This window comes from Lutjanus erythropterus, chromosome 1, assembly GCF_056507025.1.
Source record: "Lutjanus erythropterus isolate fLutEry1 chromosome 1, fLutEry1.hap2, whole genome shotgun sequence".
NCBI classification, from domain to species: domain Eukaryota; kingdom Metazoa; phylum Chordata; class Actinopteri; order Lutjaniformes; family Lutjanidae; genus Lutjanus; species Lutjanus erythropterus.
In genome coordinates, this window is record NC_139317.1 from 2,524,364 (window position 1) to 2,541,620 (window position 17,257).

Sequence of the window (17,257 nt, forward strand, 5' to 3'; positions counted from 1 at the left end):
TGTTAGCAGCACACTGGGAAACTGTCTGACAGCTGCTCTAATTCTACATCTGAATGCAGGGAAGAGGACAGGAGAGGGAACACAGAGAAATAAAAAAAAAGACACATCTTATAAGCATGAAACAGATGAACACACACAGAAAATACACATTTACACTCTTTGCAAATGTCATTAGTCAAAAAACGTCTTCTATAATCAACATTTATTTCCAGTTTAGAGTCATGTTTTTTTTCCTCGTCTCTTGGCCTGACCCTACTTTTTGGAGCTAATCCTGTTTGCCATGCAGTCTGCTGCTCTGTGGTTGGCTGGAGCTCACGCTGAGACAGCCAATCAACCACCAGCTTCACAACCTGTTTCAGCAAGGACAGAGAGAGAGAAAGAGAGAGAGAGAGAGGGCACCATCCTCCAGACTCTGATTCACCAGGCCTGCAGACACACACACTCACACAGGGGACATATCAGCTACATTAAATAAAACATTGCATGAAAACACAGGGCCGCGTACACGAACCCTCGACATTTCCAGCAGTGACTCATGGTTGATATCTAAACAGCAACGCTTCATATCTGTGGTCAGACCTGCTTGGTTTAACTCGGTCAATTAACTTTATTTAAGATTTTATTTTTAACATTTTTATATAAATGAGTAATTTTTGATTAAAAATAAAACTTTATTTCTAAGCTTTGAAAAAGTTATCAGTTATGCCCCAAAGCTCTGGAACATACTACCTATAGATATCAGAGAAGACAGCTCGCTAAATATTTTTAAAAGAAAAAAAAAACACTCTACTTTAGCCTTTAACTGTCTCAGATTTAAAGGGATTGTTCACCCCAAAATGAAATTTCAGTCATTATCTACTCCCCGTCATGCTAATTGAGGGTTGGATTTAGTTTTTTACTCCACTAAACACTGCTGGAGTTTCACAGGAAAACTGTGTTGCAGAATCTCCTGAACAATGGAAGTGAATGGTGACCAGTTTTCACAAACTGAATCACAAGATACCCTTTAAAGCCTTTTTAACACGTGATTAATGGTTGGTTAGGTTTTTAAACAGAAATTACTTGGGTAGGTTTAGGATAAGGCCATGATTAGCAAACAGTGTCTGTAATGTTGCCATGGGAACTTACATGTGTTGAGTTGATGTTGAAGAAAATCACTTTTTCCCGTTTACTTTAGGTCATATTCAGACATTAAATTTTACACAGCAGATCATCCACACACTAAAAGAAGGATGAATCCAGCTGCACTGGATGATGTTTTTATGATGATCCTGCAGTTTGTTGCTTTTAATAGAACACCATTTAGAAAATTCATCAGTCCGTTGGTATTTACCACAGATAACCTAAATGCACCACTTGAGTATCATGTTTATGTTCTGAGAGCTCTACAACGTGCACTTGTTCCTGGCAGTGACTCATCATGTTAAACAGTAATGTTAGCTTAATAATCAGACTGAATTACCATTTCTGTTTTTGCTTCATTATGCAGTCTGTCATCATGCTCATGTCGGCTGTTTACTTTGGGAGGTGTTGTTATTTTGTCCTGACCAATTTAGCAGCGACTGACGAAGATTTGGGCTGAGATTCAGAAGTCTGGAATCCGGCTGGTGATAACAATAAAGAGACTCTTAGCAGGAATCTCTCAAGCTGATATTTTGACAGGCTGCTCCCTGCAGAGCTGAAGGTTGGAGCTTGGTCTAATCACCACCTCTAGGTCCAACCCCAACCCAAAACTGTCCTCTTTGACAACAGGGTATACAGTACTGAGGTGGTTTTCTTCCTGGGTTTGTCTGCTGGCACCCCTGGGCTGAGTCAGCCTCATGGTGACCATGATCAGACCAGGACCAAACACAGCCTCCGAGGCCAACAAGGGAGTACAGTACCAAGTTGATTTATAAAGTTTCCTGGTGGACACACAGCTTTAGTTGTTGTAAAAGTAGTTAATCGCTAACTTTAGTGATGTTAGCTCGTTAGTTTGGTTAGCTGTGCCGCTACTTGACTCAGCTAATGGCAATACAGTCATAGACAGTAGCAGAGGTGGCAGTAAGTCAACATCAGGTATCAAGCAAGTCCCAAGTTAATGTAGTGAAAATCAAGTAAACCACGTTATCGTTCAGGTTAAGTGAGTCACAAGTCAAGTCATATAAACTTCTGATGACCTGCCCCATTTTCCAAATTAAAATCAATGAAAAGACAACAGTCATGAAAAATTGAGTTTTACTTGCAACATTAATAATCCCACCCCTACCCCACTCCCACAAAAATGCTCCTGCCTCCTTCCATTCTGTTCCCATCAATCCAGAGTCTGTGTGTCTGTTTCCTGCCCTGTCTCAGTCCCATGGTCTACAGTGAAACCGACTGCCATCCTGCAGGATTCCCCAAAAAATGTCATCCTCTGCTGCGCATGCTTTGGTTGAAAAAAAAAAAACAAGATGGAAACCCTCACAGTGCCAAACTTGTGGCTTCAAAACGGTAGTCCACAACCACTTTATTCACTTATTCTGCTGTCTATGACTAAAGTCAGCACCAGTTAAACTCTATAAATCACCTCAGTATTGATTTCCCTGTAAGTCTTGGAGGTATGTTTGTGGTCACGTTTACTGTGAGGCTGCTGACCCTGGTCCTGCTGCCCACTAATGACTGCAGTTGGCGATTAGCTACTTTAGCAACAAGTAAAGCTATCTATCTATCAGGACACTCTATAATTCACCTCAGTACTGTACTCCCTATCACTGAGAGTTCAAGCTGAACATTTGTTTGTTTTTAAAAGACTGCTAGTGAGCAAAAATCTCGTGAATGAGTACCGTTCAGCTGAATAAGGAGAGGAAAAACTAAAATCATAGCAAGAAATAAATGTCATGTTCTTCTGTGTATTGGCTGATACTCAATTTTCAACTTGGATTTGAGTTGGGATCAAGGGAGAACACGATGTGATCAGGACATCCCTGCCTTAAGTGTACTCCCACCCTCAAGTCCCTGCCTTTTTACTCCTCCTCATTTATTCTTGTGCCTTTTCTTCTCAGTCTATTCTTTTATTGCTTCCCATTGTCTTTTTCTTCTTCTGCTATCTCATTCTTCTTTCCTCATTTTCTCCTCTCCTTCGGGGAGCTGCTCTCTTATCTATTTTTATCATGCGGCCTGGAAAGAAAGCAGACGGGAACAGAACAGAAATCAGCAGCCATTCCACTCCCCACAATCGCCACACTGTCATGTCCCCTCCTGTGCTTCTCGGTTTCAGTTGCCTTTTATTCTACATTATGTTCCTCCATCTTTAACAGTAAATCTCCCTCGGTTTCACGCTGTATTCCTAAACGCTTCCACTTTTCACCCTCGGTTATGTTTGACCCTCTACACCTTTCTCTATCTCCACTTCTATTTCCGTCTTTTTACAGCTCTATCCTGACTTTTTCTCTCTCACACCCACCACCATTTGTTCTTTCTTCTCGCTGTAATAGCTCTTTTCTGTTCTCTGGTTTGTGCAGGCCAATCTGAGGAAGTTCATGGACCTCATCCAACATAATCAGGTGGACAAAGTGGCCAAGTTCTTGGACAGAGGCTTCGATCCCAACTACCATGACAGTGAGACTGGAGGTAAGGATGTACTCTGCATACAAGCACAAACAACAAGCACATTAGACAAAGACTTCGGACTTAAACAGAATTTCAATGGTGCTTTTTTTGGAGTTCCAAAGAATAAAGAGACTATGTTTAAATGTGACTTTGTACTTGTGCATATGCCTGCAGGCACATAAGCCGAAAATAGCCAAGCTTGCCATTTTTATGCTATTATCTCAAGATCTTGAGCTAATTATTTTGTTGTCTTGAGAAAACAAGCTTTGTTATCTTGAGTTAATGAAATAATCGACCTGTTATCACAAGGAAAACTTCCTCTTATTCTTCATAATGTTTATCAGAGACCAGGATTGCCACGCCAGCATGCGTAGACGGCGTTTTGACTGTAGCAACTGATTTAAGTTGCAAATGTCAGATCAAGGAGACCTCATTTTTGATCAACATCAGACTTCAATCAAGGTCTACCACGGGCGGAAACTTTATTTTGTCTTTCTGTTAGAGATAAAATTCAGATCAGTCTCGTTATTTAAGAAAAAGACCAACTGCAACTTCACAGGCAGATGCAATGCAGCGATCGTTTTTTAGTGATAAATTAGTCTTTTGTTTTCTCGAGATAATGATAGAAATTATTCTGTTATCACAAGAAAAGGAGCTTTGTTATCTCGAGATAAGGAAATAATTAACTTGCGATCTCAAGATGAAATAAAAATTGCAAGCACGGCTGTTCTTGGCTTCCATACGCATGCATTCTTCCTACTGCAGGATTCTCTTCAAAACAGGCATCTGCATTTGTAACTGAGGGCCATTAGAAACACAAACCCTGGAGAAAGAGTAAGCTACTTAGATCCTCCAGAGGCCTGTTTCCCAATCAATAATCTCGATTTATGTGAGGTGATTGGCCCAGTCACAGTCTTAGCAAATGTCATTAATCATTCTGAAGACAATTTCCACACAGTGTGGCCACTTGTTGCTTCCTGCTCAGGCTTGGTTGACTCTCAGGATAGATTCATGTATAGAATTACTTGTACAGTATGTAGGTTAACAGGTAATGAGAGACAGGTGGATGTAATTTGCTGAGGCAGCAATTAGGTGTTCAGGTGTCCCCTTAGAGGTTGTAGAGGTCTTCATTTGTCAAAAAATCTTTGGACCCAACCTGAAACAGATCAGGTCAGGTCAGGTCAACTCACACACATAAATAAGGGAAACCAAATCTGCATAGACCCGAGGATAATTAGATCTGATCCACAATGTGTGCAACCCAAACTGAAGAGGAAACACCAGGAGTGGCAGCAGGATGATGCTCCATCAGATAACAGCAGCTGCAGTGATACATGCCATTTCTCCAGCATGTCAGTTTGCACTCTCCATCTGCCTCAAATACCATATTTTTCCAGGAAGTTTTTCCTCACCATTGTCACCTTAGTGTTCGGTCTGTGTAAATAATAATACAGAGAGTAGACTATGGTCTCTACCTGCTCTGTATGAAAAGTCCCTGAGAGCTAGAATGATTTGGCCCTATATAAGAATAAAGTAAAGTGACTTGACTTCACCTTGTGAGGCAGCTAATAATGCAAGAATCAATCTTCTCAGGCTTTAACTTGTGCACTTGGGGCTGAATCAGTGGTTTGGACCAATCAGCTACAGGTGTGTTTTAGGTTTGACACAGGAAGAAGCGACTCTGTTCAGGAACAACAATGGCAGCTCCTAAAGCAGTCAGCGTAGATGCTGCTGTGTAGCATCAGTTACACAAGAACTGGAGAGTACTTTCTCAATGAAAGAAGAAGAAGGCTTTTCTCAAAATTAAAGATGTTTTCACTCTTCTCCCGAATGGCTTCGGCGAGAATTTGACAATGTCAGTATTTTTTGAAAGCCCCTGCAACAGTTTTCAAAGACGACTGATCATGTAGTTTCTGTGTAACCAAACGGCAACTTCTGGGGCTGGAAAAACTGAGGAGCCAAAAACTGCAGTTCCCCAAATGGCCACTGGAGGCTGGCTCCAAAAATTAGTTAATCTCCATAGTGCAACGTGTCCAACTTTACAGCAGAAATAAACTTGTTTGCAATCTCTATTCCAAATGAATGAATGGGGTGAATTTTTATATAACTCACTCATGTAAATTTTATTATGGCTTAAAGTTATTCATAATTAATGGTGTGGCCACTTGAATGACAGGTGGGTGGCATCAAAGATGGCTAGTCGCTAACAGCCCACCTTGGCTCCACCCACACTCCAACTCTTTGCCCATTCTTGGACTAGCTGGGAGTCAGGAGGACGCAGCCATGACGGCGATGGCCAGAGACAACCATACTGAGCTTCACAGTGGCTCTTTAGAAAATTAGGGGTGACATAACAGAGACTGTGTCCATCTTTTATTCAGTCTATGTGTATAACAAACCAACTGGTGCTTCAGGTTAAACCAGATGGGAACCTTTAGGGCCTTCTAGGCCTTCAGAGAAAGCCCGAACATATCAGCATTTCAAATGTTATATTTAAATATAATCTATTTGATTTCTTTCATGTAATTATTTGGCTATTCTCTTCTAATTCTAATTTTAACCTAATTTTCTATCAAGTTTGCCTCAGAAATGAAAGGGTTACTGTCCTGAAAACACTGAAATAGAGTTATCCAATCAGATTTTGTTGTTGTTGTCTCTAGGCAGTCTGGGTAAGTTTTGACTGTACTGAAGTCCCAGCTCTAACGGTTCGCTTTGCCACTGTCCGGAACAATACAACAGCAATGAAGCATTAAAATCATTGCTGAAATAGTCTCTGTGAAAACTGTTGACAGGAGGTCAGTGGATTAATTGGAATAGAACAACCGACCAGAACTGCGACAGCTAACTCAACTCTACTCTAACTAACTTGGCATGGTACCAAAAATGTGAAAGTTTGTGATTTGGGTAAATTGCCACTTCAGTACAACACTTTTGTAGTTAACAGCCTGTTTAAATTCCAGCCTTAGTTGATGCTGCTGCTACAGTAAAGTGTACTATAACAGAGAGAGCAGTTTGGTCTCGGTGCCAAATGTAAAAAGGCTGCTAAATACCTCTGACGTGCAGAGGTTCAAAAACGTACCAAGCAGCCAGCAACTGGAGCATGTTGCCCTCTGGGCAGCAGCAAAGGATTTTGTTTGTTCTGAGTATCTTCCACGTGTGAACATTGGAGTTGTGTACCAGGCGTTCCTGAGAGGAAATCTGTGTGTTCAGTCAGCCTGCTGCTTACAGAGTAAATAGAGTTACTGTAGCCAAAGACCTGGCGCCATGTTTGCACACACAACCACACAGTGCACAGAGTAATGAGCTGTGTCCTAATGTCAGTGTGTTCTCAACACAGCTCACAAATGTTCCATAAAGTCAAAGTGAGCAGGTGTTTCATGCAATGCTATGCTTGAGAGAGTTGACAGTCCTCACAGGCCCAATTGGAGGCAGAGAGTCCTGTCAGGGGGAAGAGTCCAACCTGGCAAGAATGATAACATATTATCTCCCATCATGCTCATCCACTCACTCGCACACTTGACTTGATTTGCTGTGGAGCTTCAGGAGGAACATGTGCATCTTTGTCAACAGTACCGCTAATAGACTGAAAAGGACTCCACTCACAAAACATGTGGAGTGTAGAGGACGAGAAGCGACACTCTCATTTTCGGTGGCATAAAACTGAGAGCTCATGTTTTCTGTGGTTTTCCAGAGGTTTTTTGATAATTATGGGACAGCAAGCTGAAGTGGAATTTGTTAAGGAAGGTTTCAGGGAGATGTATTTACAGTGAATGAGGGAAAATGTAAATATGTAAAATGAGTCTTAAAATCATAACATGCCCTTATTCTTCAGGTGAAGGGCTCATTGCATGGGTCAAACAGTCTTAGTAAAAAATCCAAAATGCAAGGTTCCTTCAAAAACACCAAGGCACACTGTAAAGTTTGTGTAAAGTTAAAATGCCTTTATTTTACATGGCAAAAAGAGTTAAAAAATGACCAGTGTGTATCGACCAACACAGGTCTTCATCAGGTGATCAGCCATAAATTGTGTCTATATCTGATAGAAAATTCAAAATACACGAAAATTGGTAAATGCCACAAGTTTGTTAGTTATTAGAACAAATCTGTTGGTTCTTGCATGAGGACCAATGGTTCTTATTTACAGGTGATATATTCATGAATATTATATTTATATTGTGCCATATTCTGCCAACAAATTAAACTCATCTTTCAAACCTTCAGGTGGCGAATGTTAAATACTGTAAAGCCAGACTTTGAATGGAATACCACTTGAATTGTGTCTGCTCATCCCGTCATATTGGCTTCTGGTTGAGTATCGTGCTCAGTGGAAACAAGAGTCAGTGATCTAAAGGATTGACAGGAAGCTCTCAAGGCACCGTAGTCACACACCGCAGAACGACGAGCAGGGAGTCGGGTTAAGAGCTTCTGGAGTGCTCGTGTTACTGAGGCACCGAGAACCAGCAGGCACACGGGGACACTAATCAGTCAGAGAGGACTTATGAAGAGCACTCAGTGAGACAGGAAGGCTCGCCGTTTTATCTTACGAACAAAGGAATCATCCTCTATGATGAGGGTCTTTTTAATACGGCACTGTTTTCCTCACTGTATTGGCAGAGGGGATTATGGGATTTCAAAATAACTTTTAGCAATCATCTAAAGCAGCCTGTATTTAAAATCCCATTACAATAACATGGTAACCAGTGCTGGTTAACCTGAGTATTAACGGTGGCAATTATGTTTATTTATGACCATTTAATGAATATGTCAGGGGTGTCTCAGCAGTGCAGGTGCTCTCAACACAACCAGCGCTGAGTGGAGAAATTGGCCAGAAAAAAACAGGCCTATTGAGGCAAATAAAGGTGGAGCTGAGAGCAGAAAAGGTTATTAAGCAGAGAATTGAGGTTATCTTAATGGGCTTTGAGAGCTATTGTTAAATGAATGCGTTATTGCTGATGGAGAGAGGCGTCTCTGCGGATTAAGAGTCTTGTTACTCAGCTCGTTCTAACTATTGATTTCAGCCGTCCAGCAGCAGCTCTCCATGTGATTAACAAAAGAAAATATAAACACTCCTCTTCTTCTTCTTCCTGTTGCTCACGTCTGCACACTGTCAGAGAAATCAGGGCTCCTTTTCATCCCTTTTGAAGAGACCACTTGCTTCCACTCGTACTCTGAGAAATAACTTCCACACACACTTGAAAAATTGCCCAAGATAATCTATCACTGCAAACATGGAGACCTGATTTCCTTTGGTAAATGTTCAGTTTATCTCAATTTCACCACTCTGTGCTCTGTTGCTGTCAATCTCCTCACATCCAGAGGACTTTTTCCAAAAAAAAAAAAGGCAATATACAAACACACTAATTACGCACACACAAGAGGTTGCATGTTCTCTCAAAGTAAAGGACTTGGCAGAGAAAATAAGGTCACTTAATTCACTTTTTACTTGAACAGACAAAATGTATGGGAGACTGATTTCAGACAGCTGCATTAATCAGATAATGAAGAGCTGAACTCAATAAAATGCAGAGCCCTGATCCAGGCCAGCATGCTACAGATCTCTGTCCTGCCTGGAGGTTTCCTCTGGACTTTAAAGTTCCCATGAAACAGCGAGCAGAGTGCTTATTGCTTACATGTCCTGTAAAAACAGGCAGCTAGGGAGGGCGTTTACGGTACGCCCCACGCCATGCAGCTAAAGCGGTTCATTGATGTAATGCGAGAAGGGAGAGCAGCTCATATTAGCTTACTCTCTCTGGTCTGAGCCCTCCCAGTGAACATGTGACCTACCACAATCGCTGAGACTGATGGAGGCCAGGTTGTTCAGGGAATCCAGTACCAAGGTGGTTTTCTTACTGGTCACAGCTAATAAACTAACAGCAGTTAGCGGTTAGCTAAGTAACTTTAGCAACAAATTAAGCTGCCTCTCCATCAGGAGACTCTGTAAATGACCTTGGTATTCCCTCTCGGTCATGGGGAATGTGTTCGTCCCGGTGACTGGCCGTGTTCACAGGGAGGCTGCTGAGCCCGCTTCTGTTGCCACTAACAACAGCTCACAGTTATGGTATGTTAGGACTGCTGGTGACAAAGCATCAGGCTACATGTCATTTTTAATTGAAGGTGGCATCATGAAACTGACATCTGACAACTGTTTTCAGCTGCAAATGATACAGTGACACATCAACCAATCATATGTCTCCCTGTGATACTGTGGAAACAACAGAAGAAACACTCATTATTGCACTTAGCCGGTTTAATTAATGAGACAGATTAGATATTAGAAAAGACAGCTGGAGTGAAGACAGGAAAGGGGGAGAGAGGGTGGGGTGATGTCATGCAGCAAAGGTCTGCAGGCGGGAATCAAACCCACAGCCGCTGCAGAGAACTCACAGCCTCTGCACGTCTCCAGTTTTATTTAATCCTTCCCTTTTTTTCTTACCATGACATCAACAAAAAGTTGCAGCTTGATGATCCATGGCCCACATTTTGCAGTTTTGTAGCTGTGACGATTACAGTTACAGTTACTTCAGCTACTTTTGCAAGAAGTAACCTAAAGCCATCTGTCCATCAGGAAACTATAATTAAATACCCGAGACTTGAAGCTGAGCAGCTGGAGGACATCAGAGGGGAAGCCAGAAAATCTTTTCTTCATAAAATATGATCCAGTTTCACCAAAATCAGTGAGTTAAGTTATAAAGCTGTGTGAGGCTGCCAGAAACACTGCAGTCTGCCATGGTGAAAGAATAGATTCTCTTTCCATGCTCCGCTGTGTCATAAGTGAGAAAGCATTTCATTTGATGCACATTTAGGGTACGCGCTGCAGTGCATGATGAGTCATCAGCAGTTTTTAATTGTTTTCCAGAAAAAGACAAACTTTAAAATAGCATTAAAAATACCCAACAATGCCAACAAAATGACTTTTTATGTTATTATCAGGAGGGACACAGATGTATAGGTGATACGTAACAAAAGACATATGTAATAAAAACACTTAAACATTGATTTTGACTTCATGGGAACTTTTAAACATCTCACTCACTCGAACACTGAACGTGCAAACTCCCTGGATGATAGAAATCAAATCCACAAGGAAAAAAATCACATCAAGCGGCTGTGACTAAAAACATTTGAGATCGATACAAACCACATAAATCAAAGATGGCGCAGGACGCCGTCTTGGTCACTGACTGGAGGAGAGAGCTCTGTGCTATAAAACTGAAATTATAGAGATTAGAAACAGTTAAAACTTGTTTACATCTTCCAGCTCCACTGCAGGCTGTTTGATTGATGCTGCCGCCGCTGCTGATACTTGATTGTCAGAACAAGTCATTTTTCTTGCATCACAGAAGACAAAAATGAACAAGACAAAAGAACAAATTTAAGACAAGAAACATTTAAATGTTAAAATACATTAACAAATAGAAGATGATAATCAAGGCCCTTTAATGTAGGCTACATTTGATCTGGGATTAAACTCCATATTTAGTTTTAGGATTAACTTGTGTACAAAAGAGTTCTTCAGTCTGACCGTGTTTAAGGTGTCGTCATGAACAAAATGATTATTGGGTCTGTGATTATGCAAGATGAAGCGCCAGATAACACATAAACTGACGCATTTGGGTAAGTGGACAATTATATATGAATATCCTATGTGCTACACTGTTATGGCTTAAAGGTCAGTATGCATACTAAAACGTGTTTGTGTTGTTGATGGGCACTATTGTCCTACAATGAAGTGCATAAAGGATTTGAAAGAGCTGCTCATAGCTGGAAATTAGATTGTGAATAGTGATGAGACAGAAAAACAACACAAATAGGACACATTCAGTCTTAAAGCTGAGGTTTAATTGACATCAAATCTGTGATTATTACTCAGATAAGCATGTTTATTTCTCATATACTGTCTATAAAAACAGTATCCTGTGAAACATTTCTGTAGGCTAGAGTGCATATTGAAATGAGGACACATCGATTGTCTCCGAGTGGCTTGTTTTGATGACCTCATTTAGATTGAGACATGTCTAATGATGTCTTAATCAAAGCAAAGTTTTAATACTCTCATTAGTTGTGACAGACGATTGACCTGATTTTATCAGCCTTCTTCACATCAGTGCAAATGAGGTAACAGCAACCTGAACACCGCCGTGTAAAGACGAGCTGTCAAATCCTAAATAAAGAGCAGAGTCGTGTGTCAAGTGTTCTTATTTTTTTCTGTTATATGCTGGTTCTTTATCATCCGCGCCCGGCAGGCCACAGCCTCGACTCGAGGCCGACCTCATTCATTTTCACACTTTATTTGAAATCTGGAGCGTGCACCTTTTGCTGATTTTGGGAGGTCAGTCCAGTGTCATTCAAACTTGAATGCCGACCACTTAACCACAACAAAGAGACTAAAAATGAGTGTCGGGCCTCCTTTCAGTCCACGACCTCAAAATAGATCTCCTTTATGAAAGACATCATGCAGCTGTGAGTCAAGTTTAGAAATTCAGCAATGATCCAAGAACAAACTTCATCCGTAACGGATCATTTGTTCACATTGGATAGATTCTGTCGCTCTGCTCCTCCCAGTGAGCGTTGGATAAATACTTGTATCATATAATATGCATGGGCACAAACAACTGGCAGACAGTAAATGTAGATCAGTTCCTGTCTGGCGTTAAAACTCAAGCAGCACTTCAAACAGGAAGCTAGACGTGCTCGGCCCCTCCCCACCATAGACCCATTTTTGTCATTTTTATGGGAGGATGGGGGATCTTTAGGGGGAGACAGCACGTCAGCACATAGAAGTGGTTTACATCATCTGAAACCTGAACATTAGTTTGAGATGCAGCTCAGCACTGCGTGTAAAGTTTTTCTGGTCATAAATCTCTGTGGAAAGTGGAAAGTCTGAAGTGTTTGAGGGTCTTAGAACATTATGATGGTCAGTCCCATGGTTATCTATCAGGTCTCAATAGGATTTTGTGCAATAAGTCAAGAATCATAAAAATGGTCAAAATCCCTCCAGACTGACACATTAAGACACAGAGAATTAAAGAACAACAGGGGATTTTTAGGAAACTTTTAACATTTGGAGAAAAAGAATAAGACTTTTCAGTGATTGGATGGTGAATACTTCCGTTCTGGCGATTGCTCAGAAACCCCCTTATTGTCGATATCCACAGGAAAGCAGTTCATCCTCTGAATGCTCCAAGTCTCATGAGGCTGTCATTATCCTAGAGGTCCCTATAGGTCATTTTCTTCAGTGACGTCAAGTTTCAAAAAGTGATCTCTCTACAATGAAATGGTTACTATGGAGACTAACATCATCACATGAATGCAGTTGGGCTCATTGAATCCACAAGAGTCTCAGCTTTCATGATATTCCAGCAGTGTTAATGGGCCCTAGTGTGCAAGAATTTTGAAATAGAACAAGACACACACATTTTACTGCATGCAAAAATCTGCTTTTTTTTTTTTTTTTTTTTTGCCCAAACCTGCAGGTAATTAGCATGAAGAGGGCATGTGGGTACCCACAGAATCCATTTTCATTCAGATATTTTGAGGTGAGACATCAAGGGACTCCTTTGAAAATGGCCAATCTAGCTTTCCCCTCACCAAAACGTAGCCTACGTTTATAGCGTTATTTAGCCAATGTCCTGACAAACTAACATGACAGCGTTCACACCAACAGACTCAAAGGGTCTTCCAGTTTCACATGATACTAGTGTCACTCTGCCTTTAAAACTGAGCCTGCTACAGCATCTGAAAAACCATAAAGTTGTCAGAGGACAAGTGTGTCCCCTCAGAGTTTATTAATGCCGTAGATAAGGCTGTGAGCACTTGGTGCCCTGCACCCAGCGTGTGATGCATGCTGGTTGAGTTTTAATGCCAGACAATAAATGCAAATCATTTCCTGTCTGGCATTAAAACTCAAGCACCAAATAGCAGTTTAATGCAATGGGGCCATTAGGTTAAAAAAAAATATGTATTTATGAGGACGGGGAGGAGGGTAATACTCTGAGAAAAAGCTCAGCATTTCAGAAATTACAGGAGTGAATTTCCAAGATAAAAGCTTTGATATTCTCTGAGAGTAAATCCAGACATTTTAACAAAAAATAAAATTGAGAAATAAAATAAAAATTCACAAAAACACAAACTCACAAAAACATTGTAGCGATGTGGAATTCCAAATTATTTCCCAGAATAAGCCCTTTCTTCTCCGTTCTTTTTAAAAAAATATGTATGTATTGATTAGAAATTTACAAGATATTCTGTCAGAGTAAAGCAGTAAATTTCTGAGAAAGATACAGAATATGTTTTTCTTATAAATTTAGGACTTTAATCTTGGAAATTATGAATTCATTATTTTTTACAGAATATTACCCACTTTCCTTGGCTCAGTTTTTATTTATCTCTTTCTTTCTTTATTTATTTATTTATAACACTGTTGTTAAACACCTTCATCTTTACACCACCAAAAACAGCTGATGTTTTGCTATATTTTGACGTGACTTTGATTTTGACTTGAATGACTGGTTGTATCTACTCAGCCTGTGATGCACGTGTACGTAGCAGCTGCAAAGAATCCAGTCAGTGCAGATCAGATCTTTAATGACATGTAAATATATTTCTTGGGTAATATTCCAAGAAAAAAACTACAAGTTGAGATTATAATAGTGAATTTAAAAGAAAATAAAGCTTGGATAATCTCTCTGAGATTTTTTGATTAAGAAAACTGAGAAATTCACAAACTAACAAAACAAGTGAAGCAGTGTGGTTCAGTGACAAGAAACCCAGTTTTGTTTTGTTTTTTTTTTTGTTTTTTTTTTGAGTTTTTCTCATACATACAGAATTTTTTTTCTTAGAAATTTAGGACTTTTATCTTGGGAATTGTAAGGTTTTTTTTAAGAATATTACCCCCATTTCATTGGCTCCATTTTTATTAACTAATTTATTTATATATTTATTGTAACACCCTCAACTTTACATCACCAAAATCATGCTGTCATTTCTTCTGTATTTTGACTTTGTCTTGAATGGTTGTGTTCACACCTCTACGCCTACTAAAATCTCACACCTGCATGTTTCAGTTTACTCTCATTCTCTCACAGACTCTGGATCAGTCTGGATGGTAAATAGAAACACCAGTGAGGACCTTTACTGGTCTGGAGTCTGGTTTCGGTGGTGCTTCTTGCTACTTTGCTGATTCTTATTTCACCCTGCAAAAAAATCTGAAACAAGCCTGGCTTACCTGGTCAACTTATTGTATAATGTTGTCTCCAGGTGCAAACTGTGGTTATAGTCTGTGTCATGTGACTTAAGCTGTACTTTACCTGTAATTGCTCAGTTTGAAGTTAAACCAAGCAAATAGAAAAATGCAGGCAGACTTTCCCAGGTGGTTTATACCAAAGAAGACAAACTGTGTCATCACATCTTCAGTCTCAGTCCCTGGAGTCGTGTGCCACACTGCTGCTTCTTTGGGTACATTCACATCACTGTTTTAGTTGTAGGATGTTACTGAGATTTTTAGTTTATATTATGGAAGTAACACTTTTAAAAGCAAAGCTGCTGGATATATTTAAAACATGAACATGCCTGGTTGCTGCTGGGTTTCTTGCCCTTTATTTGCTCTCCATTACAGATTACATTCATAAAAAGCACTCTGTCTCCGACTTCTTTTCCCAGAGAGCCCGCTGACATTTGCAGCTCACCTGGACAATGTGGTGGAGATCATCAAGGTGCTGAAGAACGGAGGAGCCCACCTGGACTTCAGAGCCAAAGACGGCATGACCGCCCTCCACAAAGCTGCGCGCTCCAAGAACCAGGTCACACTCATGGTAATAGAACCTGCTCTCCGCTATTTTCAGCTTTTTGCACCCACTTGCATGTGTATTTCTTAGAGTTGTACTCACAATCCAAGCCTGACATTTTCCACATCACGCTCAGTGATCTTTTTGCATCACAAGCAGCGTCAGTTTTTTGATGTATGCAGGTCTGTCAATTAACAGTACAAAGAGATGATGAAGCTTCTAGTAAAGACGAGAGGGGACAAGACTTTAGATGTCTCTCTGAGGAGCGAATACAAGCAAAATCTGTTTTATCTTTTAATCCATTTTACAGAGCACTTTTAGTAATAAAAAATTTAATAGTTGTAGGTTTTTTTTCCATTCAATTATCATGTTTAAACTTTTGTCAGCTTTGATATTTTAATCACTTGTACTTTATCTTTCATGACAGAATAAAACACTTTGTAACATTTCTTTTAAAAAAGACCTTAAGAACTTTAGAAATAAAGTTTATTATAATGATGAAGATATGATGACGATTATCATCATATCTGAATGAAATGAATAGTTTTGTTGGGGTTGTGTGAGGTACTTTTTTATAGTCAGTGTATTACCTACAGTAGATGGTGGTTGACACACTCCCTGTTTGGAGAAGCAGCAGGAGAACTGGTGGACAATGTGGACAACAAACATATCAAACAAACAAACATATTTTAGATATAAAAAAGATCAATATCAGTTGACACAAGATAAAGAACCATTTACAGGAAAGACAAACCGCTAATTTTAGCTACACAGATAAACTGCTAATTTAAACTACACAGGCCAACTGCTAATGTTACCAACACAGACCAACCAGTAACATTATCTGAACAGGTCAACCACTAACTGAAGCTACAGAGGCCAAACACTAATTTAAGTGACATAGACCAACCACTATACCTAAACCAACCGCTAATCAGACCCACTGCTTACTTAACTACCCTGAAATCCCATTAGCTAGCTAACCTGTCAATGCTACTATTAATACAAATTTCAGGGCTGCAGGTGGTGCTGCTGGTGACCAGGATGGTGTGTTAGAAAGGAAGTGTCTGTCAGTTAACTTGAAGTTTGAGTGTGAATACATTATTCAACAAAGTACATTTCAATGTGTGTAATTCGTTCGTCCTCAGACCCTGCTGGAGTTGGGAGCGTCACCGGACTACAAGGACAGCCGCGGTCTGACCCCTCTGTATCACAGCGTGGTGGTGGGAGGCGACCCCGGCTGCTGCGAGCTCCTGCTCAACCACCACGCCTTCGTCTGCTGCCAGGACGAGAACGGCTGGCACGAAGTCCACCAGGTAAACACACATGCACACCAGCTGATCCAGCTGGTGCAAACACACACATGAGCACAGAGGGATTTTTTTGGCTGTTTGTTATGTGCGACAGCTTGTGTTGGGAAAGCATTACTAAAGCACACACAGACACACACAGCCTTCCCCGGCTGTGGGCGACTGTCTTGGCAGCTGTTACCCGTCGATGTAGATAAAGCCATTTAAGGAGAGCCACCCTGCAGCAGTGACAAACTATGAACGTCCACACACCGTGTTGTGTGTGTGTGTGTGTGTGTGTGTGCATATGTGTGTTTGGGCCATCAGCTTTATCAGATTGCTTATATCTCTCGCTCTCGCTCTTGCTGTCAAGTTGCAAAATCTCTGCCTTCCCCGATCCATCCCGATTCAGACATGATAACAATCAGCTGTCAGGCAGGACAGTGAACAACACAGCAGCTGCTGGCTGCTTCAAGGTTGTGTTCACATTCATTCAGAAAATCCTGGAAATTTTAGTAACCTCCTGATCCTTTTCATCCAACAGTAATTAACACAACATGGACTTAAAACCCACTATAACAATAAAAGCTAAATATTAAAATTCATGACTTCATT

The 17,257-nt window shown here is 40.5% G+C and overlaps 1 protein-coding gene across 1 annotated transcript in view; it reads left to right on the forward strand.

Moving 5' to 3' along the window:
• LOC146332465 (SH3 and multiple ankyrin repeat domains protein 2-like) overlaps positions 1 to 17,257 on the forward strand; it is a 318,816-nt gene that overhangs the window by 108,987 nt on the left and 192,572 nt on the right. The window contains exons 6-8 of the mRNA XM_084717344.1: positions 3,483 to 3,591; positions 15,229 to 15,380; positions 16,502 to 16,669. Coding sequence (XP_084573470.1) covers positions 3,483 to 3,591; positions 15,229 to 15,380; positions 16,502 to 16,669 — 429 coding nt within the window. The remainder of the gene's footprint in view (positions 1 to 3,482; positions 3,592 to 15,228; positions 15,381 to 16,501; positions 16,670 to 17,257) is intronic.